The sequence below is a fragment of the Lynx canadensis genome, chromosome B3, assembly GCF_007474595.2.
Source record: "Lynx canadensis isolate LIC74 chromosome B3, mLynCan4.pri.v2, whole genome shotgun sequence".
In the NCBI taxonomy this organism is placed as follows: Eukaryota; Metazoa; Chordata; class Mammalia; order Carnivora; family Felidae; genus Lynx; species Lynx canadensis.
In genome coordinates, this window is record NC_044308.2 from 144,727,225 (window position 1) to 144,750,990 (window position 23,766).

General features: G+C 49.6%; 1 protein-coding gene across 1 annotated transcript in view; it reads left to right on the forward strand.

Moving 5' to 3' along the window:
- TDRD9 (tudor domain containing 9) overlaps positions 1 to 23,766 on the forward strand; it is a 119,593-nt gene that overhangs the window by 38,326 nt on the left and 57,501 nt on the right. The window contains exons 8-15 of the mRNA XM_030320112.1: positions 1,005 to 1,108; positions 9,124 to 9,188; positions 12,056 to 12,110; positions 12,262 to 12,346; positions 13,731 to 13,788; positions 16,984 to 17,088; positions 22,107 to 22,204; positions 22,829 to 22,960. Of these exons, the coding sequence (XP_030175972.1) occupies positions 1,005 to 1,108; positions 9,124 to 9,188; positions 12,056 to 12,110; positions 12,262 to 12,346; positions 13,731 to 13,788; positions 16,984 to 17,088; positions 22,107 to 22,204; positions 22,829 to 22,960 (702 nt within the window). The remainder of the gene's footprint in view (positions 1 to 1,004; positions 1,109 to 9,123; positions 9,189 to 12,055; positions 12,111 to 12,261; positions 12,347 to 13,730; positions 13,789 to 16,983; positions 17,089 to 22,106; positions 22,205 to 22,828; positions 22,961 to 23,766) is intronic.

Here is a 23,766-nt window from a genome sequence, read left to right on the forward strand (position 1 = left end):
AAGGTTATTAAATACACCACAAAAGCTTTCTTACTCTTGGTGCAAAAAAACCCCCGATATGGCTATGAAAGAGATTTTCTGGAAATTATGCCATAACTGTTGTGCCGGATGTTGTAGAGAGACTCTTCCACGGTGGTGGCCTTGGTTCCATGAAGCCGTCAGCTCAGACCAGTGATGCCAACCTCACCGGGGGGGTGGCTGCTGCGGTTGACCTCCCGCATTCTGCGGAGGTGTCTGGAGGGCAGTTTTTTTTTTTTTTTTATTTTTATTTTTTTCAATGTTTATTTATTTTTGGGACAGAGAGAGACAGAGCATGAACGGGGGAGGGGCAGAGAGAGATGGAGACACAGAATCGGAAACAGGCTCCAGGCTCCGAGCCATCAGCCCGGAGCCTGACGCGGGGCTCGAACTCACGGACCGCGAGATCGTGACCTGGCTGAAGTCGGACGCTTAACCGACTGCGCCACCCAGGCGCCCCTGGAGGGCAGTTTTAAACGAGCTGGGCTCATTAGTTTTGTTTTAGTATGCGATTAAAAGTAGTCTGGCGACCCGTGCCCTGGCACATAGGTGACTTCGGTATATTCTTCCTGTAAGTTGGCGGATGTAACGGGGTGTTAGCCTTCCCCGGTCCTTGTGACGGTGGTGGCGGTGATGTCTCAGGACTTGTTGAGACGGGCGCCTGACGGGAGGGGCGCCGGCGCTGGGTTCTGTACGCATCTGGAGCTGCTCGCTCTGTCTTCAGACTAGGTTTCCCGACAGACGTCCCACCTCTGTGTGTCTGCACTCTGAGCCCATCTGCGCCCCAGTGACAGGGACGGGGGGTGAACTCGTCCGTACCGTGTCCGTTGGGGCCTGGCGCTCGGCAAGCGTTCGTGTATTGGCTGCTGACAGTACTCTTTTTATTAGGGTGTTAAAGTGACGCACTAAAGACAGTCACCTGTCTGAACCCAGAACCCCTTGTAATCCTGTTCTGATCTTCCGGCCTTTCCTTTTCCTGTGTTTAGCTTTCTCCTCACATCCTGGAGGAGCCGGTGATTACTAAGGACATATACGAAGTCGCTGTCTCCCTGATCCAGATGTTCGACCACCTGGATGTGAAGGAGAGTGGGTAAGAGACGCTCCGCTTGGCAGCGTGCTTCACGTGCGAGTTCAAACGGTTCGCTGTTTGTTTAGAAACCGTTTAGTGTTTTTATAATGTTAACATGTAACTGTAGATAGCTTCTCCAGTAGTCACTGTATATATTTTAAAATAAAGTCGGTACATTGGCCATTTTTTTTTTTTACTGGAAATTTCCACTTTAAAGTAGTAAGACCAAGTACAGTTTTAAGACTTGACAGTTTTAGAAGCCAGCAGTCACAGCCTAAAGAGAGAATGGTTTCCAGACATGCTGAGTCCTGTCAGTCCTAGTCTGAGGCAGGTGGAGAGGACCGTGCTAGGAGAAGGTGTCGGGTGCATTTCCTTGCCTTGGTTTCTGTTTGTTTTTTGTTTTTTTTTTGTTTTTTTTTTAATTTTTTTTCAACGTTTTTTTTTTTTTATTTATTTTTGGGACAGAGACAGAGCATGAACGGGGGAGGGGCAGAGAGAGAGAGGGAGACACAGAATCGGAAACAGGCTCCAGGCTCCGAGCCATCAGCCCAGAGCCTGACGCGGGGCTCGAACTCACGGACCGCGAGATCGTGACCTGGCTGAAGTCGGACGCTTAACCGACTGCGCCACCCAGGCGCCCCGGTTTCTGTTTGTTAAGAAGATACGGGGGGCGCCCCGGGGCTCAGTCGGTTGAGCGTCCGACTTCGGCTCAGGTCATGATCTCACAGCTTGTGAGTTCGAGCTCCGCGTCGGGCTCTGGGCTGACAGCTCGGAGCCTGGAACCTGCTTCGGATTCTGTGTCCTCCCTCTCTCTCTGCCCCTCCCCAGCTCATGCTCTCTCTCTCTCTCTCTCTCTCTCTCTCTCTCTTTCTCTCTCTCTCAAAAATAAATAAACGTTAAAAAAAAAAGAGGAAGATCCGCTCCCCACCCTAAGGCTCCTTGGTCACCCGTTTGCTCACGTGTTTAGCTGGACCTTTGAAGCGGAACCTGTTTTCCCTTAAGAGCAACTTCAGGTTATCAGGGGTGGTTGGAGTCTGTGATATAAAAAATACTGTATTATGTTCTGAACCCTCCCTGTGTTCATTTCCTGTGGCTCGTAAATGCAGTTTCTTTGTGAGAATGACAGACCCGGACGATGTAGAGTCCGCCTCCTCGCGGCAACCGGAACGTGACTGCGGGCCACCTGTCCTTCCAGGCCCGACGCGCGCGTCCATGCCTCCCTCCTTTTGCTGTCACTTGCGAAGTGCAGACATCCGTGACGCGTAAAGTCACTCGTCTTGCGGTCCCCCTGAACACTACCTGAGAATGAGCGGGCCGTCATCCCGTCCTGTCCCCCACAACCTGCATGCAGTTGTGTTACTTTAGCGGTTTCTGAGCTCCTTCAAGTTTTGGTCTTTCTTTCTTTCTTACCTATTTTAAGAGATTTCTTTCTGGCTTTGATTTTTTTTTTTTTTTTTAATTAGAGACAGAGTGCACAGGCAGGGGAGGGGGCAGAGGGAGCAAGGGAGAGAATCTTAAGCAGGCTCCCTGCTCCGCACAGAGCCTGACACAGGGCTCGATCCGTGACCCGTCATGACCTGAGTCAAAATCAAGTCGGACACTTAACCGACTGAGCCAGCCAGGTGCCCTTATGGATTTTGTTTTCTTTTAAATAGACTTTATTTTTAGAGCAGTTTTAGGTTCACGGCAACGTTGAGGAGTAAGTACAGTTCCCACGTGCCCGACGTAGTCACAGTGCCCCCTACCGTCAGCATCTTGCACTGGAGCAGTACCTTGTTGACACATCATCGTCACCCCCCAAGTCTGCAGTGTAGGCTTCACTGATGGTGTGCATTTGATGGGTTTCGGCAGGCGTGTGATGGTGTGTATCCGGCATGGTAGTATCCCGCCCCCAGATCCTGTCTGTCCTGCCTCTTCCTCCCTCCCCTATAACCATGGCAACCACGGATCTTTTTACTGTCTCCCTGGTGTTGCCTTTTCCAGAATGTCTTGTGGTTGGGATCATAGATACGCAGCTCTCTCAGATTGGCTCCTTCACTTAGCGGCAAGCATTGAAGTTTCCTCATGTCTTTTCCTGGCCTGTAGCTCATTTCTTCGTAGCGCCAAACAGCATTCCCCTGTCTGGACGGCCCGCGGTGTGTTTACGCGTTCACCTGCTGAAGGACGTCTTGGTGGCTTCCGAGTTCGGGCAGTTATGAAGGAAGCTGCTGTAAACATGTATTTGCAGGTGTTGGCGTGGACGTAAGTTTTCAGCTCCTGGGGGTGAGCACGAAGGAGCAGGATCGCTGGATCGGTTTTGTAAGAGACCACCCAAGTGCCTTCCAGGGTGGCTGCGCCATTTCACGTTCCCGGCAGTGATGGATAGGGGGCCCCGTGCCTCCGCGTCCCCACCAGCATCTGGTTGTGTGAGAGTTCTGGGTTTGGCTGCTCTGTGTTTTGGCACGGAGCTCTTGTCAGATGTGAACTGTGCCTTCGGCATTATATCGTGCCCCGTTCGGTCTTGCTTAATGCTGTGGGGCCTGAATTCCGCTTTGTCATGTTTCAAGATCGCAGCCCTGCTTTCTTTCTGTCTTGGCCTCTAAAATCTTGGCCCTTCCTTTACTGTCACTCTTTTCTGAACGGCTTATGTTTAGGTATGTCTTTTGCAGGTAGCAGAGTTGGGGGTGGTTTATGAGTCGTTTGAAAAACTTTGGCTTTACTGAGTTCAGCCATCCGTGCTTGTTGATACGACCGTGTGTTTAGTCTCACATGTGTCATACGTACTCTGTGGCCTTTTCTTTCGTTTTAAAATCTTTTCTTGGTGGTTAGGAAGGTTTATAATGTCGTTATTGTAGTTACTGTATCTTTAGAGAAGGCCCACAGACTTCTTTTCCATTGTGAGGGCTTCTGACCCTTGTTCCCTGGGGAGAATGCTCATCGACTTCCACCTGTTTGTTAGCTTGGTGGCAAATAGAGCATCCTGTTCGCCTCTCTCTGTTCCCCTTCCTTTTCCCCTCATTAAAAAAAAAAAATTTAATGTTTATTTTCGAGAGAGAGAAACAGAGTGTGAGTGGGGGGGTGGTGCAGAGAGAGGGGAAGACAGAATCCGAAGGAGGCTCCAGGCTCTGAGCTGTCAGCACAGAGCCCGATGTGGGGCTCGAACTCACAAGCTGTGAGATCATGACCTGAGCCGAAGTCGGTCGCCCAACCTGCTGAGCCACCCAGACGCCCCCCCCCCCTCATTTTTAAAATGGCTTTATCAAGATACTATTTACATAACATATGATGCACCCCTTTAAGCTGTACAGTTGAGTAGTTTCTGGAATATTCACACATATGCGGCACCATCACCACAGCCCATTTTAGAATATCTTCATCACCTTAGAAAGAAACCCTGACCCTTTCACTCTCTTCCTCATTCTTCCCCTTCACCCCTGGTCCTAAGCAACCACTAATCAACTTTTTGTCCCTCTAGGTTTCCCTGTTCTTGACTTTCGTGTAAGCGGAATCCCGTAGGATGTGATCTTTGGTGACTGACCTCTTTCACTTATTGTGGGTTTTCACGGCTCGTCCATGTTGTAGTGTGTATTGGGACTTTCTTCCTTTTTATGACTGAGGTCAGTCCTCTGTTGTAGGATACACCACGTTTCATTTATCCACTCGTGTATTGATGGTGACTTAGGTTCTCTTTCTCCTTTTGGCTTTTGTGCAGAATGCTGTTGTGAAAGTTCACGTACAGGTACTTGTGTGGATGTGTATTTTCATTTTTCTTGGGTATATACCTAGGAGGGGCATTGTCGGCTCATATGGTGACTCTGTGTTTAACCAGTCGAGGACCTGCCGGACTGGTTTCCAGAGCACCTGGATCATTTTACATTCCCACCAGCAGCTCGTGAGGGTCCCCGTTTCTCCACGTCCTTTCCAGTACTGGTTGATGTCTGACCTCTGATTCCAGCCATCCTGGTGTGTGTGATGTAGTATCACGTTGTGGTTTTGACTTCCATGTTGCTGATGACTGATGATGTTGAACATCTTTTTTAGGAGCTTATTGGCCATTTGTATATCCTCTTTAAAGGCACGCGTGTGTATATTTAGAGGCATACGTCCTTTGTCCGATTTTAATTGGATTATTTGTTTTTGTTTTTGTTTTTTTACTGATCATAAGGATTCTTTGTATATTCTAGATACAAGCCCTTTACCAGATACATGGTTTGCAAATATTTTCTTGCATCCTGACGGCTGTCTTTTTACTTTCTTGCTGGTGGTTTGGAAGCACAAAAGTTTTTAATTTTGGTAAAGTCTAATTTGTCTAGTTTTCCTTTTGTTGCTCATGCTTTTGGTGTCATAGCTAAGGATCCATTGCCAGGTTCAGGCTCATCAAGATTTACCCCTTGTTTTCTTCTAAGGGTGTTACAGTTTTGGCGTTTCATTTAGGTCTTAGGTCTTTGAATTCAGTTTTGTGTACATGTGAGGTGAGAGAGAGTCTAGCTTCATTCTTGGGCTTGTGTGCTAACCACTCGTCCCAGCACTGTTGGTTCAAAGACTCTCCTGTGCCCATTGTGTGTTGGCACCTTCTTGAAAATGAGTTGGCCATAGACGTATGGACGGGTTTATTTCCGGACTCTAAATTCTCTTCCGTTGGTCTCTGTGTCTCTCCTTGGGCTAGTACCACACCACCTTGGTTACCACTGTTTTGAAGTAATTCTGAAATTAGAAGTAGGAGTCTTTCTAACTTCATTCTTACTCAGGATTGTTTTGGCTATTCCAAGTCCCTCGTACTCCTAGGTGAACTTTAGAATCAGCCTGTCCATTTCTACAGGGAAGCCAGGACTCTGAAAAGGCTTGGGTTGAGTCTGGAGATCTGGGGAGTGTTACCATCTTAACTATGACCGTATTCAGTCTTCCAGTACGAGATCTTTTCCTATTTCTTTAGATTCTTAAAAATCATTTTCAACAATGCTTAGTAATTTTCAAAGTATAAGTTTTGCACTTATCTTGTCAAACACATTTCTGTGTTTTACTCCTTTTGATGTTATCGTGAATGAAATTATTTTCTTAATTTCATTTTTTGATCATTGCAGATGTATCAAAATAACAATTGATTTTTGTGTATTGATCTTTCATCCTGCAACTTTGCTGAGGTCATTTATTAGTTCTGGTAGGATTTTTTAAAACTTTTTTTAATGTTTATTTTTGAGAGACAGAGAGAGAGAACAAGTAGGGGAGGGGCAGAGAGAGAGGGAGACACAGAATCCGAAGCAGGCTCCAGGCTCTGAGCTGTCAGCACAGAGCTTGATGCGGGACTTGAACTAACAAGCTGAGAGATCATGACCTGAGCCGAAGTCGGACACTTAACCGACTGAGCCTCCCAGGTGCCCCATTTCTGGTAGGGTTTCTTAGGATTTTCTGTACCCAAGGTCATGTCGTTTATGAACAGAGATAGTTTTATTTCTTCTTTTCCAATCTGGATGGCCTAGCGCCTTCACCACAGTGCCGACCGGAAGTGGAGGAGCAGGTATCCTTGTCTGGTCTGTGATCTCAGGGGAAGCCTCCCTGTCTTTGACTGTGAAGTATCATGTGTGCTGTGGGCTCCTTGTGGGTGGATGACCTTCATCAGGTTGAGGGAGTAAACTCATGTTGCTGGTTTGTTGAGTGTTTAGATTTTATTTTATTATCTTCTTAAAACTTTTTGTGAAAGAGTGTTAGATTTTGTTTAAATGGTTTATCTGGGTCTGTTGAGGTAATCATGTGAAATTTGTTTTTCTTCTGCTAATGTAATGTATTAAATTAATTGATTTTTAGGTATATTTTAAAGACATTTTTATTTTCTTAATATGAAGTTTATTGTGATTGGTTTGTGTACAACACCCAGTGCTCCTCCCAACAGGTGCCCTCCTCCATGTCCATCACCCACCCCCCCCTCCCTCCCACCCCCCACCCTCCCATCAACCCTCAGTTTATTCTCAGTTTTTAAGAGTCTCTTATGGTTTGGCTCCCTCCGTCTCTAACTTTTTTTTTTTTTTCCTTCCCCTCCCCCATGGTCTTCTGTTAAGTTTCTCAGGACCCACTGATTTTTAGGTATTAAAGCGACTTTGCATCCTGGGATAAATCCCACTTGGTCATGGTGCACAGTCCTTTCCGTATGTTGCTGGATTTGGCTTGCTTGTATTTTGTTGAGGACTCTTGGCATCCATAGGTACAAGAGGTCTTGTCTGTAGTTTCCTTGTGATTTTTTGTCTGGTACTGACCTCATTAAATAAGTTGGGAAATGTTTTGTTTTTCGCACGTTTGTGAAGAGTTGGTATCGATTCTTTGAATGTTTGGTAGAATTCTGCTGTGAAGCCATTGGGTCTGGGCTTTTCTTTACGAGTAATTTTAAACTTCTCAGTTCAGTTTATTGCTTTATTATAAGCATATTCAGATTAAAAGAAAATTTTTTTAATCTCTGTTTTTGAGAGAGCTCTGGGAGACAGAGTGAGAGTTGGGGAGGGGCAGAGAGAGAGGGAGACCCAGAATCCAAAGCAGGCTCCAGGCTCTGAGCCATCAGCACAGAGCCTGACGCGGGGCTCGAACCCATGAACCGTGAGATCATGACCTGAGCCGAAATCCAGCGCTTAACTGACTGAGCCACCCAGGTGCCCTTATATTTTTTCCCCCCTTGGGTGAGTTTTAATAGTTTGTGTCTATTTAGGAATGTGTCCATCTCCTGTCAAGTATCTACTTTGTTGGTGTACAGTTTTCCATCGTATTCCTCCGTAATCCTCTGTATTTCTGTAAAGTAATGCCCTTTCTTTCATTTTTTAAAAAAATGTTTACTTATTTTGAGAGAGAGAGCACATGTGTGAACTGGGGAGGGGTAGAAAGAGAGGGAGACAGAATCCTAAGCAGGCTCCACACGGTCAGCACAGAGCCCGATGCAGGGCTTGAACCCATGACCGTGGGATCACAACCGAGCGAAAGTCCAGAGTTGGACGCTCAACCACCTGAGTCACCCAGGCGCCCCTTTCATTTCTCATTCTAGTATTTTGAATCTTCTCTCTTTTTTTCTTGGTCAAAAGCTAAAGATTTGTCCATTTCTGTTTTTTTTTATAATTTTTTTTTAAATGTTTATTTTTGAGAGAGAAAGAGAGATAGCATGTGAGCAGGGGAGGGGCAGAGAGAGAGGAAGGCACAGAATCGGAAGCAGGCCCCAGGCTCTGAGCTGTCAGCACAGAGCCTGATGTGGGGCTCGAACTCACGAACTGGAAGATCATGACCTGAGCCGAAGTCAGACGCTTAACTGACTGAGTCACCCGGGGGGCCCCAAGATTTGTCCATTTCATTGATCTTTTCAAAGACCTGGGTTTGAGTTTGTTGATTTTTGTTGTTGTTGTTTTACTTTATCTTACTAGTTTTCACTCTAGTCTTTATTAATTCTTGGAAGAGCTGATCAACAGCAGTCTGGGCTGTGCTGGGACCAGTACCTGCAGAGGAGGAGGGGTGTGGAGATTAGCTAATGACTGCAACACAGCGTCTCTGGGCCCCCATCTGTTCCTGACGGTGTCTTACTGCTAAACTGAAGACACCTGATTTGCTTTCCTGTCTCTGGTCTCTCCCTCCTGCTAGAATGTGAGCTCCAACAAGAGCAGGGACCTTGTTTGTCTGTTTTGTTACTGCCCCGTCTGCCTGCACGAGGAGAGCTCGCGGTGTGCAGAGAACCAAAGTTCTGATTTCACACCGAGGAAATATTTTGACAGGAGTGGGAAGGCAAGCTGATGGTTTGAGTTTAAGTTTTACTTGTAGTTATTTTAAAAGTTTTGTATTTTGAGATTCTCGATTACAATAACTAAATTTCAAGGGAAAGTTTGGCAGGTGAGTTTTATGGGAATCAAGACTCTTGGGCACCCCCAGTGACTGTGGGACCATGTCCCAGGACCTCTGTGTTTTCTTACATACAAGAAAACATGCTGGATGATCTGTATGAGACTTTCGCGATCAGAAGCCTGGGCTGTCGGGGTTCTAGACCAGCAGTGGCTACTTTTGCCAGATTAACGTTTGTGCACTCACATTTGTAACAGGAGCAAGAGCTCGTCGGGTGCCCAGTTTGTGGCGGAGCGGAGCAGCGTGTTGGTGTTTTTGCCAGGTGAGTGTCATGCTTGTGGCCTGGAATTATAATGCCCTTGATGGAGGCTGTGTTTGTGTCTAGCCCATTTTGTGAAAAATGGTACTTGGCTCTGTGTGTTTAGTCTTTTTAGACCCCAAGAACATGAGCACATGTGGTTTTCAGTTTGATCTCTTATCGTAACCTTTGCAATTGCTAAAATGATGATGAAGAGTTTAATTTTTTTAAAGTTTTTTTTAATTATGCCTCTACTTTTGTAGGCTTTCTTCCTTTTTTAAAAAAAATTTTTTTTACACTTTATTTTTGAGAGAGAGAGAGACAGAGAGAGACAGAGCATAAGCAGGGGAGGGACAGAGAGACAGGGAGACACAGAATCCGAAACAGGCTCCAGGCTCTGAGCTGTCAGCACAGAACCCATGAACTGTGAGACCATGACCTGAGCTGAAGTCAGACACTTAACTGACTGAGCCACCCAAGCGCCCTGATCCTTTTTTTTTTTAAAGTTAATTTATTTACTTTGAGAGGGAGAGAGCATGAGCAGGGGAGGGACAGAGGGAGAGGGAGAGAGAGAATCTCAAGCAGGCTCTGCCCCATCAGCATAGACTTGTTGATTTTGACACTTAACCGACTAGCCACCCAGGTGTCCCAAGAGTTTAATTTTTATTTTATTTAATTAACTTATTTTTAAGAGGTTAATTTTTTAAAGCCAGTTTTATCTGCTTCCAAATTTTCAATAAAGTAATCGGCTTTGTTAAATTTGCCATTTCACATATATCGTCGTAAATGTGAGGTGATTGCCATCATCGTACACGCAAAGCTTAATGACGATGTTGCTGCTGTGCTGTGACACCATGAGAGTCATCAGAAAAGTCCTTGTGTCCCTATCTCAGTATTTGGGAAATCGGCCTTGTGAATTACCTGAGAAAGGTTAATTTGTGGTAAATTGTACTTTTTCAAAATGATGTTTTTGATTTTTTTTTTTTTTTAAATTTTTTTTTTTTTTTTAACGTTTATTTATTTTTGGGACAGAGAGAGACAGAGCATGAACGGGAGAGGGGCAGAGAGAGAGGGAGACACAGAATCGGAAACAGGCTCCAGGCTCCGAGCCATCAGCCCAGAGCCTGACGCGGGGCTCGAACTCCCGGACCGCGAGATCGTGACCTGGCTGAAGTCGGACGCTTAACCGACTGCGCCACCCAGGCGCCCCAGTTTTTGATTTTTTAAATACAGTGGTATAGTTTGGTGACACATCGTGACGATAATTCACGTATTTTTTGTTGTTAAAAGGTAATGATAGCACATGAGTCTTTGTACAAGTAGTTTTGGAGAACAAAAACCCTGAATCAAAGTAGCTTACTTAATTTTGGGATGCACCATTTGAGTTTGCAGCTTCAGTTATGTTTTGCTTGTGTTGCTATGGATTAATTTTGTACCCAGGAAACAACCATCGCTGACAGTGGGGTGGGGTTGCAGTTACCCCAATAAACATTTATCAAAGACTGCTGTGCGTGTGGTGGCGTATGAAGGAGAAGTATGGCCAAAGCAGAGCCACGGTGTACTAGCTCAGGAATACCTAAAAAGGAGATAAATGCCTTCTAACTGTTAAACATTGTCTGCGGCAAATATTTATGAACGGTATTTTACAGTTTACTTTGTCTTGTGTCTGTTACGTGTTTATGTGAACGCAGGTTGGATAGATGTTTATTTTGTGAATTGATCTTTTGGGAGCCGTTCTGTATTCGTTCTCTAGGACTGCTGTAACAGTGCTACGAAGTGTAAGGCTCAAAACAATGGGAATTTATTCTCTCACTGCTCTGGAGGCCAGGAGTTCGAAATCAAGGTGTCAGCAGGGCCTTGCTCCCTCTGGGGCTCCCGGTAGAACCCTCCTTTGCCTCTGCCAGCTTCCAGCAGCCACCGGCCATCCATCCTTGGCGTTCCTTGGCTTGTGGCTGCGTCCCTCCTATCTCTGCCTCCCTTGTTAACATGGCGCTCTCTCTGTGTGTCCCTCTCCCTTCCTCTTATGGGGACACCAGCCCTATTGGAGTAAGGTCCCGTCCACTCCAGTCTGACCTCACCTTAGCTCGTTACGTCCGCAGTAATGCTGTTTGCAGACAGAACGATGTTCTCAGGTACTGCGGTTAGGACTTAGCACCTCTTCGGAGGACACAGTTCAGCACATTACAGGGTTGATAGTTCAGGTTGGGACAAGAGCACATGAAAGTTTGATGTATCCATAGACGTTTTTTAAACCTAATGAAAAAAATTTAGCCTATCTGTGTGACCAGGACTTTTTGAGTACTATTTTTTTTTTTTAATTTTTTTTTTTTCAACGTTTATTTATTTTTGGGACAGAGAGAGACAGAGCATGAACAGGGGAGGGGCAGAGAGAGAGGGAGACACAGAATTGGAAACAGGCTCCAGGCTCTGAGCCATCAGCCCAGAGCCTGACGCGGGGCTCGAACTCCCGGACCGCGAGATCGTGACCTGGCTGAAGTCGGACGCTTAACCGACTGCGCCACCCAGGCGCCCCTGAGTACTATTTTTTGGTTGTAAAATGTTGCCTGTTGACCATAGAAAGTTTGGAAAAATCAGTGGGAAATAAAAAAGAAATGTAATTATTCGGATGGCCACACTTGCAGGCGGTCACTGTTGTGGGAAGGGAAACACCAGAAGAATGTTTTTTTTTTTTTTCATATTTTTGAGTTATCGGTGGTCAATGTCATTGTACATTTGTATTTGTAATTGAGATGTAATTGGGCAAACAGGATAACAAAGTCAAAATGAATTGGTAGGGCCTTTTTTTTGAAAAGGATGTCATCTCATTTAAAGGTTGTTTTTTAAGCAGCAAATACATCTTTTTTCCTCTCTCCACTGTTTTTCGTCTCCAGGTCTGGGTGAAATAAACTACATGCATGAACTTCTCACAAACATGGTTCACAAAAGGTACGTTTCAAATGATGTGGCTCTGTCTTTACTGTTCCGTTATTGTTTCTGCCCTAAAGGAGTCTGATCAGCTCAGTGAACAGTTGCTCGCTTTTGTGTGTCCTCACTTCTGTTCTTTATGGACATGTTATTTCGTTAATCTGTTCCCTAGGTTACAGGTTTATCCACTCCATTCAAGTGTGACTTTAGAAGAACAGAATAACGTGTTTCTAAGTCCAGTTCCTGGGTACAGAAAGGTAGGAAACCGGGAGGGGACTTGCAAGCACTTCAGGCACATTTTCTGCCGAGACTGTGCCGTCGCGGAGCACGGACACCTCCGCTAGCTGGCCTGACGCGCCGCAGCTGGCGGTGACTCACCCGGATGCGTACTTGCCCGAGGAGCCGCGTGTGTTGCTTCTTTCTCGTCTTTTATTTTATCGGTCGGTTGCTAGTATTCTTTACCTCCTCCACTTCGGGGTGTTGTTGCTGGTGGATTCTGATGCTTCTCACCTCTTGGCGTTTCTCAGACTGTGGGACGGTTGTGGTGTCTGCAGCACTGCCCCGCGGCCTTGGGTGGAACCCGCATTCTTAGTCCCGGTGAAGGGGGACGGCTTTAACCTCAGGTTGTGCGTGAGCCGTGGCAGCGTCTTAGCACAACCCTTCCAGGGCTGCTGACGGTGGTCCGGAACCTCAGACGCACAACCCAGCCCCCTCGCTTCCTGGCAAATGTGTGGAACCTCCAGGGGTGGCCGGCCCCTGCACGGTGCAGGCTCAGCCCTTCCTTTGGGTGTTAGCTTGGTCGTGCCTTTTGCCCCGTGCTAATCCCAGGACCCCGGAAGCACTGTGTCCGAGGTCTGGGACGGCTGTCTTTGTCTGGCTTCTTGCCTGTTGCTTTTAAGCACCTGCCGTGTTGCCAGGCTTTGTGGGCATCCAGTGATTATGCCAGGAAGAGGGGTAGCAGTTAAGGTCATGCATGTGGACCTGAACAGATAGATGGCCTGGGTCCCTGTCACCTGTAGTGTGTCTTAGCAAACGGCTTTTGTGAGACTGAACTTCTGTTGGAACGTAGAGCTGTTAGGGAGGTGAATTATAGCCATGTACATCTGGACTTGAGTTACGGTCGTGTCACAGTGCCTGGCGCAGAGCACGTGTCCAGTGCCTGGGCGCTGTGACTTAGGCACTGCGGGTCCGTAGGTACTGGTGATTGAACCCGTGCTTTGCGCCGGGAGCAGTTGGAAGCACTTTACATCTGTTAACTCCTGTGATCTTCACGGCGAGCCTGTGGGTGGGCATCATTATTCTTGTCTGCGTGGCATCTCTGAGGACAGGGAGGTAAGTAGGTGGCTCAGGGCCCCACCCCGGTGTGGGGCAGAGCCTCGAGGTATACAGGTTTGGCTGCTGAGGCCCCCCTGCCCCCACGTTGATTCTCCCCAGCCTCCTCCCAGACCCTTGGTCAGTTGTGTTTTATAGAAAATAGGAAAACTGTTAATTTAAAAATTTGAGTCCCTTGTCTACGTTAACAATCTTTTAAATAATTTTTGAGCTTGAGTTTTTTTTTTCTTTTTTAATTTTGCCCAGTGTTTCCAGTATATAGCAGGAACGTCAGATGCTTTTTTTTTTTTTTTTTTTTATGTTCGATAGATTATTCTGTCCACCAACATTGCAGAAAGCTCCATCACAGTTCCAGACGTCAAGTACGGTAAGATGCTTCTCCCTTTTCTCCCCGACATAAAGCACGGTACTTAGAGGCCCGCTTGCCCCTTGAGGGGTTGCTCTTCCTCCTCTTCCCCAACTCTTGGCTGTTGCGAGAGAGAGTTTAGAAAAGCAGGTTCGTACAGCTTCTCTGCACTCGTAGTTCACCACTTCCTCCTCTCCCGGGGGCACTTCGAGGGCCTTGGTGGACAGTGGGGCCTGGGGCTGCCCCAGGTGGAGTTCTGTGGCTGGAGGGGGGTGAGGCAGGCGCGTCGGGGAAAGGGGGAAGCGTAGCAGGGCGCTGTGTCGGCTCGGCAGGGAGCCCTTCCTGACTTAGCGTTCTGCGTGCATGTCCTTGATTGCTTTGTTCACGGATTTCCTAAATTCGTTAATTCGTAGTTTGAAGCTCCCCACGTGCCAGGCACTGCTCTGGGTGCCAGGAACGCGGTGGTGAATGGGCAGAAGGCCCATCTCAGGGCGATTGCATTCTGCTGGCAGACACAGGCGGCAGTCAGAGACACGTGTCATTTCGGGTGGAGCAGAGTGCTCCCTGTAGGGAAGGTACATCAGAGGGCTACGGTCCTTGGGAAGATGAGCTTTTAGGGTGATGAGGGAACGCCTGGCCGAGGACGCAGTATTTGGACAAGACCTGAACTGAGTGAGGAGTGAGCTGTGGGAGGAGGCGGTTCAGGGTTGAGGAGCAGCAGGGACGGCGCGGCTGGACAGATACACACGTACCCACGGAACGTGGCAGTGTCTGGTCTCCACGCCGGGGACCGTTCTAGGTGCTGGGGAGATAGTCACCAGGAGAAAGTCCGCGTTCTCATGACACCTTCAGGGGTGGGTGATAGGCGATGAATAAGACCAGAGCTCGTGGCAGGTGAAGTGACGGTGCGTGCAGGAGGCGGACGTGGAGGAGGGAGTCGTGGGAAGGACAGCAGACGCTGTTGGCCGAACGGCCGGGGAGGGGTGGGCGCGTGGGGAAGAGCGTAGGAGGAGCTGAGGCTCAGAGTCTGCGGAGCGAGTGCAGGAAACGGGGAGGCCGGGAGCTGGCTCAGGTGAGCGGGGAGGACGTGGTTGGAGGGCGAGGTCGAGGAGGTAACGGGGTACCGGGTCACGCAGAGCCTTCCGGGGCGTGTGAAGGCTTAGGGTTTTGCTGGCAAGACAGGATTTGGAGAGCAGGGACGACATCGTCTGGAGGCTCATTCAGGGACAGACCGCAGTGAGGCAGGGGGCTTGGCGGGCTGAGTGAGGAAGGAGGGTGTGACTAGTGCGGGCAAGAATCGGCGGCGGGTTACAGGGGGATGGTGGCCGTAGGGCCCTATCTGGTAGGTGTGCTGGGGGATCTGGTGTGGGACTGTGGCAGCCGGAGCGGCGCGGTGAGGCACCTGCTGCCCGTCCGCGGACACTTGGCTGTGCAGGCCCGGAGACCGGCGGGCGGTGGTGGCGCGTGGGGAAGGCGTTTCTGGTGTTTGAAGGGGGGCAGTGATGAATTGCAGAGGCACAGCCAGCAAAGACGTAGAAACCGAGTCAGGGCTTTGAGGAAGACGGGGTGGATAACATGTCATGCTGATGATTGGTCAAGTTTGGAGAAGACTGGAAATTTGGCCATCGGGTCAGCAACGTGGATATCATAGGTGACCTTGACCAGAGCAGTTTTGCTGGAGGTTAGGGAGGGAGGGGAGGAGAGGCGCATTGGGGATCGTGCAGTTAGCACATGCTGCTGTCAAGGGGAGCAGAGAAAGGGGAGGTTGCCGAAGAGTGGCCGGGCCCAAGAGCACACCTTTCCCGGATGGACGGGAGACCCAGCGTCTGGGTGACAGGAACGGTGCAGAGGTGCCGTGGGAGAGAGGGGCCTGTGGCTGCGGCCTCGTCCCTGTGCAGGGATACGATGGGGTACCGCGTGGGCGCTGGGCCTCCTTGTGCGCGTGGGCGCCTTACCCTTGTTCCCGGGGAAGGGCCAAGTGTGAGGACGGGTGGCAGAGGGATCTCATGGGGCCCTCTGCCACCCCTGCTTCCCCTGGTGAGCTAGAGGCACGATGCCAGCGCAGACTGAGAATGGGGGGCCATAGAGCATCGAGGAGAAGACCCTAAAGGTGGGGGGTTGACGGGCCAGGTGCCCCGAGGGCCACTCGAGCCTAGTGGACAGTGATGAAAGGGGGGCAGTCAACCTGCTGGCCCGATGGGTCTGTCCTTCCCTGGTCCCAGGGGCCGCACAGTGGAGGTGGGAAGTACGTTCCCCAGGGCTACGGGGGGGGGGGGGGGTGGGGTGGGGACCCCAGCAGATCAGAATGGGAGGGCACAGAGGGAGGTGAGGAGGTGGGTGGAGGGATAGCTAACAGGTCACAAGATGGACAGATTGTGGTGCCGTCGGCAGGGATTAAGGATTGCTGGGTAGGCCTGGAGGCAGGTTTGGAGAGAGGCACTTGCTGTCACTGTGATGCTGGTGTCAGGTAGGGCTGCTAGAAGGTGGGGGACAGGATGATCGGAGGAGAGGGTTCATGGAACCAGGAGCCTGAATGCCACCCACATGGTTTCCTGGGCCTGGAAGTCACCAGAATTCGGGTGGGAGCAGTAGAGGAGGGTGTGGGGACCGGGGAGCCACAACGGAGGGGCGGTGGTGGTGAACTGAACGAGGCAGAGGTTTTCCAGGAGGGCAGTGGCAGTGAGAGTATGGGAGGGCTGGAGAGGGGCAAAGAGAAGACGGCACCCTGCCGGCCAGCGTGCCCGCTTACCACAGTCAGGACAGGGACGATCAGTCCAGAGGAGAGCTGGAGGGGCTTCCGGCAGCCAGCTTTCACAGACGAGGACACTGCAGCACGGAGAGACTAGGCAGCGTGCCTCCTCCCCGCCAGGATGTCAGTCCCCGCAGCCCGGCATCGTGGCCGCTTCTGTGCTGCCCATGTTGTGCCCTCTGACCCTCTTTTGCGTGCAGTCCAGATGGGCTTTTCTTGAGGCTTGTCGGGTCTACAGGGCTTATGCTCTTTGTGCCCAAAGGCTCTTGTCCATAGAAGAAAGAATGTGGCCACAGCCTCTATCTGTCCTGGGTGGTAAGGAGTAGCCAGTGCTCTTCCAGAGTCTTCTGTAATGTGCACTGATCTGAAGGCTGCATGTTTCTTGCTGTTTTATCCCTGTGCGTTGTGATTATTACACAGTTACTTCTTGTTGGCATGGTGTTTACATTCCTTTTTTTAAATGACAGTTATAGATTTTTGTTTGACTAGAACTCTGGTTTGTGATGAAGATACGAATTACCAGAGTCTGCGATTGAGTTGGGCCTCTAAAACCAGTTGTAATCAGAGAAAAGGTAAGGCACTTGTGTTCCAGCACAATAACGAATTGGTGGCAAATTCAGATGTTTTAAAACATTGTGGTTTTTGTTTTTTTACTCTTATGCAGATACTTTGTTTACTGAAACCAGTTTTAAGCTTTAAGCAACAATGTCTCATATCGTCAGACTGTGCATTTAAATTTGTGATTCTCCTCTCATCCATAGAATTAGGTGACAGTCTGTATATAACGGACAGGCATGTGATTATTTCAACACTATAGTCTTTTGCAGTGAATTTTATTTTTTTTTAACTTATCTTTATTTTTTTTTATGTTTATTTTTGAGAGACAGAGAGACAGAGTGTGAGCAGGGGAGGGGCAGAGAGAGAAGGAGACACAGAATCCGAAGCAGGCTCCAGGCTCTGAGCTGTCAGCACAGCGCCTGACTCGGGGCTCTAACCCATGAACCATGAGATCGTGATGTGAGCCAAAACCAAGAGTCAGACGCTTAACCGAGCCACCCAGGCACCCCTGCGGTGAATTTTAGAAAGCGTTTGGGGAATAGTTATGGAAGCCAGATACATTTTTGATAATTTTTAAAAAATATTTTCTTTATTTTTGAGAGAGAGCACAAATGGGGGAGGGGCAGAGAGAGGGGGACAGAGGATCTGAAGTGAGCTCCCCACCGACAGCAGAGAGTCTGATGCGGGGCTCGAGCTCACGAACCGCGAGATCATGACCTGAGCTGAAGTCAGATGCTCAACCGACTGAGCCACTCAGGTGCCCCCAAAGTTTTGATAATTTTTAATTAACTTTTGATAATTCTTCCTCTGTCTTCTCTCCAAGTTCTGATCCTTCTAGGGTTGCTTTTCCTAAGCAGGTTCCACAGAAGGTTCATTCAGCATTTGCTGCGGCACAAGTACTGCTGGGGAGTTGAGGGTGTGGAGGCGTTTGTCAGGGTCTGGAGGGCTTTGATTACAGTGGAGGTGTGGTTGTGATGCACGGAGGTAGGTTGCTACTGTCACCTGTGAGGACTGGCCCCCGGGGACAGAGTTCTTGGTATGGACTGAGCGTGGCTTATGTTTTATTAGAGAACTTTTAGGGAGGATGGGCGAAGGGCCATTCCAAAAGTACTTGTTGGGCAGTAAAGCTACCTCATCAAAAATAGAGTCGAGGCAACATTTATTGAGTGCTTACTATGCGCCGGGCACGATTCTGAGTACTTAACGTGAACTCATTTAATCCTCCTGCCACCCCGTGACCTAGTCCGCTGTTGACATCCTCACTTTTTACTGGTGCAGCGGAGAGGCAGAGAAGGGGTGACGGCCTCAGGCTGTCCTGGACAGTGGGGGGCGCTGCTCCGGCTGCAGTCCACATCCTTAGCCCGGGGCTCTGCTGCCTCCCCCGAGACGGCTGCCCAGAGAGGGCGTGAGAGCGAGTGGGTAGGTCACTCAGGGCCGGAGCCAGCTTCTCATCACTTTGGGAAAACCGTATGTTGAGTAACGTGTTGTTATAAAATTGAGCGAAAGAAAGGATAATAAACTGTAATCATCTTACTGTGTCTTAGCCTCCCAACCCAGAATTACCCCCCAAACAAGTCCCATGCTTAGAAAAAAAATGACTAGAAATAAACACACAAAAACCTTTGGGTCTTGAGATTATAGGAGTCTTAGCCTTTGTTTTTCTGTACGTTCAAGATTTCTGTAATAAACATTCTTTCTTTGAGAAGTTGGAAAATCGTCCCTGGAGTCTCTCAAACACAGGCCAGCATCTCCCAGCTTGTTGGCAACGACACCTCACAGAACCGTAGTGCAGCGTCCGGATCAGGCGGTCGGTGTCGGTACAACACGTAGACCACAGACCGTCACTGCTCAGTTTTACACGCGCCCTGGTGCGTGTCCTCTCTGCCGTCTGACGTCACGTGCAGACCCGTGTAAGCACCGCCATCAGAATGCAGAACAGGACAGCTGCCCGGAAGGAGCTGCCTGGCACTGGCCTCTCCGCCAGCCGCTGTTCTTCCCCGTTTTGTCCTTCGTTTCCAGGATGTTATCTGGGTGGAAGCGCGCAGCTGGGGACTTTCGGGATGGGCTCGTTTCACTCACCACCACATCCTTAAGGTCTATCCAAATTGCTGCATGTATCCACAGCTCTTATTTATTCATTAAATGCTTGTTTGTTTTTGAGAGAGAGAGAGCACGAGCAGGGGAGGGGCAGAGAGAGGGAGACAAAGAATGAAGCAGGCTCTAGGCTCTGAGCTGTCAGCACAGAGCCTGGCCCAGGGCTCAAACTCAAGAGCCGCTAGATTGTGACCAGAGCCAAAGTTGGTCGCTCAACCAACTAAGCCCCCCAGGCGCCCTTATTGATTTATTTTGAGAGGATGAAGGAGAGAGCACGTGCACACACATGTACAGGGGAGGGGCAGAGAGAGGGAGAGAGGATCCCAAGCAGACGCCTCACTGTCAGCCCAGAGCCTGACTGGGGGCTCGGACCCCCAAACTCTGAGATCATGACGGGAGCCAAAACCAAATTGGACGGTCACCCGACTGAGCCGCCCAGGCACCCCAGTAGTTCTTGTTGCTGGATTCCATTGTGCCATTCGCCTCTTGAAGGATGTTGGAGCATCTCTGGTTCCTGGCAGTTGCCAGTAAAGCCACCAAGAATATTGACGTACGGGTTTTGTGCGGATGTAAGTTTTCGTTTCTCTGGGATACGAGCCCAGGAGTGCAATTACTGGGTGATACGGCAAGCGTATGGTTAGTTTTAGAAGAAGCTGTGTCAGTCGATTCCACGGTGGCTGCATGGTGGCTCCACTCCTGCCAGCAGTGTGTGCGATTCATTTTCTCCCCACCGGTGCCAGCATTTGGTGTTAACGGCTGTTTTCATTGTAGCCATTCTGAAGGCGTGTGATAATCTCTCCTTGTGATTTTAACGTACGTGTCCCCGACGGCTGATGAGGTGAGCGCCTCTTCCTGTGCTTCTCTGCCATCTGTGTGCCCGCAGTGAGGTGTCCGTTTTTGTCTTGGGCCCGGTTTAGAGTTGGACCGTGTGCGTGGTGACTGGCGAGTCGAGTTCTCCCTGCCACCTCGATGCTAGTCCTTTGGGAGATGCTGGATGTGTGGTTTGCACACCCTCCCCCACTCCGTCCTGTATGTTGTCTCTTCATCCTCTTCCGAGGGTCTTTTGGAGAGAAAACTTTTAACTTGGCTGAGGTCTTCCTTTTGGGTGGTGTTGGGGGCCACGTGTCAACGCTTCACCTCTGCCTGCGTCCCCGGGGGGGTTTCTCCTGCGTTTTCTTCTCACGGTTTCGGAGATGTGTGTTCTGCGTTTATGGCTGTGACCCATTTGAATGAACTTCTGTGAGAGGTGTGAGGTTAGGGGCGAGGTCCATCTCTTTGCCCGTGGGTGTCCCATTCCAGCACCGTTGAATTTCCCGCGGAGTGGCTTCTGCGCCTTTGTGCGGTGTCACGGGCGCTGTGCACCTCTCCCTGCCCTGCACCCTGCTGGGCCCCTCCCGCTGCCTTCTTTACTGTCGGAAGTGTCACGCTTCTCCCTCCCACGCAGGGTTTAGAATGAACTTGTCCCTGTCTACAAAAAACTCATTTGTGATTTTGATCGGAATTGCATTAAACCCATAGGACGGTTTGTGGAGAATCGACGTCTTTGTTATTCTGGATCTTCAATCCCTGAACACGGTTTGTGTCTCCACTTACTTCTTTAATCAGCTTGTGTTGTTTTCAGCATGCAGATCCTAACTATTTTATTTTGCTCGGGGTGATTGGAAATGGCGTTGCATTTTTAATTTCGGTTTTTACGTGTTCATTGCTGCCGTGTGTATAGATGTGTGAGTGACTTTTGTGTGTTGATCTCGTACCCTGTGGCTTTGCTGAGTTCACTAGTTGGTTCTAGGAGTTGGTTTCACTTTTGTCTTTTGTCATTGCCTTGGAGTTTTGTACTTAGAGAGTCCTGTCATTGGCACGTTAAGGTGCAGGGTAGGGGTGACGATGGCAGTGCTGGAAGTCCGGACTCTCCACTCAACTCCCCGCGGGTGAAGGGACCTACCAGGGGAGACAGGTGGAGGTGGGGGGCAGGAGTCCAGATGCCCCTCCGTCTTTCCTGACTCCACAGGTGGGGAAGGAGACAACCTCCCTGGGCTGCCCCGTTTTTAAAAATGTTTGTTTATTGATTTTGAGAGAGAGGGAGCGAGAGCATGTGTGCATGCACACGTGAGCAGGGGAGGGGCAGAGAGACGGGGAGGGACAGAATCCCCAGCAGGCTCTGTCAATGCAGAGCCTGACGCGGGGCTCAATCTCACAAACCATGAGATCATGACCCGAGCCGAAATCAAGAGTTGGACGCTTTACCGACTGAGCCACCCAGGCGCCCCAGGGCTGCTGCATTTTTAAAAGCTGGGTATTTATTAAGGACACCCTTTCTCCTCCCCGCCCCTCTTTCTCCTTGGGAGATTTTATTATGTTTAGGGATAAAGGAGTTTGTCCTCCACAAGCAATACAGTCACGAGAGAAGAGTCCTCGTATGGTGGTCCGTGAGGGCCAGGTCTGGTTCCGAGCCCTCATTTCACGTGAAGCAGCTGTCATGACGGCAGCCTTGGCGGAGGCATCGGGACTGAGAAGCCCAAGGCAGACGGCGACAGTGACAGCCTACACAGGTCTCACTGCACAGCCACGTCACTGGGGGAGCCTCACCGGCTCCTGCCAGCTGTGCTTTTTGTGTTTTTATTAGTGTGAGCTTTGCATCTGCAGGAAATGTCTTGTATTTAAAATGTTTTGATTTTCGTTGCATATTGGGGCCGACGCGGTTTTCTTTAGAAATAACGCATCGCATCGTATGCCGTCGATCACAGAGGAAACTTCAGTGCTTCATCTGCCTACATGAGAGGTCTTTGAACACCAGTTTATTCTGAAGTCTTTACCGACCTGGTCTGGTAGAAAATAACAAGGGCTTTTCTTAACATTTAACGGTTATTCTTACAAACGTATTTATGCTAACGCGAAGGTGGTTAATGCCAAGTGGTGTTTGGATGTTTCTCCTTCGCAGGCCGTGCGGGAAGAGTGTCTAAAGGGCACTGCTATAGACTGATCCACAGGGATTTCTGGGACAGCTCCATCCCAGACCACGTGGTCCCCGAGATGTTGGTAATGCTCTTTGCTCATTTCCAAAGTTTGCTTTTGATAGATAGAGTTGTATCGAATGGTCTAGGTAATACAGTGTTAGGTGTTAACAGTTTTGATTCCAGGGAAGTCACCGTCTGACCAGACTAGTCTTTAGTCACAGTGCTGGCTTGCCATGTATTGAGCGCCCCGTGCTCGGCCAGGACTGCGCATGCCTGTTAAATTTGTAGTGAGAGGAGTGGCTCCTTGTGCCTGCGGGCTCCAGCCCCTTTATGGCCCTTAAGCGTGGGGTCGGCGCCGGCTTCCTCTTTGTCCTCTCTTCTCTTCTTCCTTGTCTTTCTCTTTCTCTTCCTTCTTTCTTCCCCCTCCCCCCTCCGCCCCCTCACCAATCTGTTTCTTTCCCCCTCCTTCCCCATCTGTCTCCCCCGCCCCTCCTCTCCTGCCCTATCTCTCTCCCTTGCCTGCACGTCTTTTTTTTCTGTCTCTTCTCTTTCTCCTCTCTCACCCTTTGTCTCTCTCCATCTTCTGTTTTTCTTTCTTTTTCTCTTCTCCTCTCTCCTGCATCTGTCTCTGAAGTGCTAGTCATGTGTAGGTGGGTTAGGTTAATTTATGTAATTCTTCTGTTTCTAAATGTTTTGCTCTTTTCAGCGTTGTCCATTAGGAAGCACAATATTGAAAGTGAAATTGCTGGATATGGGTGAACCGAGAGCTTTGCTGGCAACGGCCCTTTCTCCACCTGGTCTGGGTGACATTGAACGAACCATCCTTCTGCTAAAGGAGGTAGGCCTGCGTGATGTTCGTCAGTGCTGGGAAAGCTAAGATTTTGTTGGGTAAATTTTGGAAGTTTTGTGACATGGATATCTTTAAAGTATTTTGATGGTCCTAAACAATCAGCATTGGCTTTAAAAAGCACCTGTAATGCCTCGTCGTCGATACCAGGCTCCATACCTGTTGTTCGCCCCAGTTTTGTGGGTGATCTCGCCGAGGCTCTTGCCTTTGCCGGGTTCCCCTCCCCGGGCCCCTCCCAGCCCCCATGCCGTCTGCTGGCCTTTGCTGCCACGAGGGGAGAAGACGCAGCGTGTGGTGATGCTGAGGGGTTTCTGCAGATGTGAAAGTAACGAATGCCAATGCCAAGTGGGGTGTGAGTATTTCTTCCTCACAGGCCGTGCGGGACGAGCGTCTAAAGGGCGCTGTCGTGGGCTGACGCGCAGGGTTTCGGGGCGTCCCCGCCTGACCGTGCCTGCCTGCTGGTGTCCACCAGCTCCGTGGCCGAATCTGCACGAAGTCCTATCTGCACGAAGTTCTAGGCGGCTCCTTCCCTTGCCGGAAACTGCTCTGCCCCCTTGGATTCTTGGGCTCCTGACCCCCAACCCGCCGTGCTCTTGCTGCCCGTGGCCCGGGCCTTGGCCCGTGCGCCGCTTCTTGGGGCTGCGGATGGTCTTCTGGCCCTTGAAGTTGGGGACGCTCTGGTGTTTCACCTCTGCTTTGAAACACTTAGATACCTTTGTTTTCTCCCACAGACGGTTGAATACGTCATGTCGTGTGTGACGTGGTAGTCAGGTCTGCGGTTTAATGTCGTGCGCGCT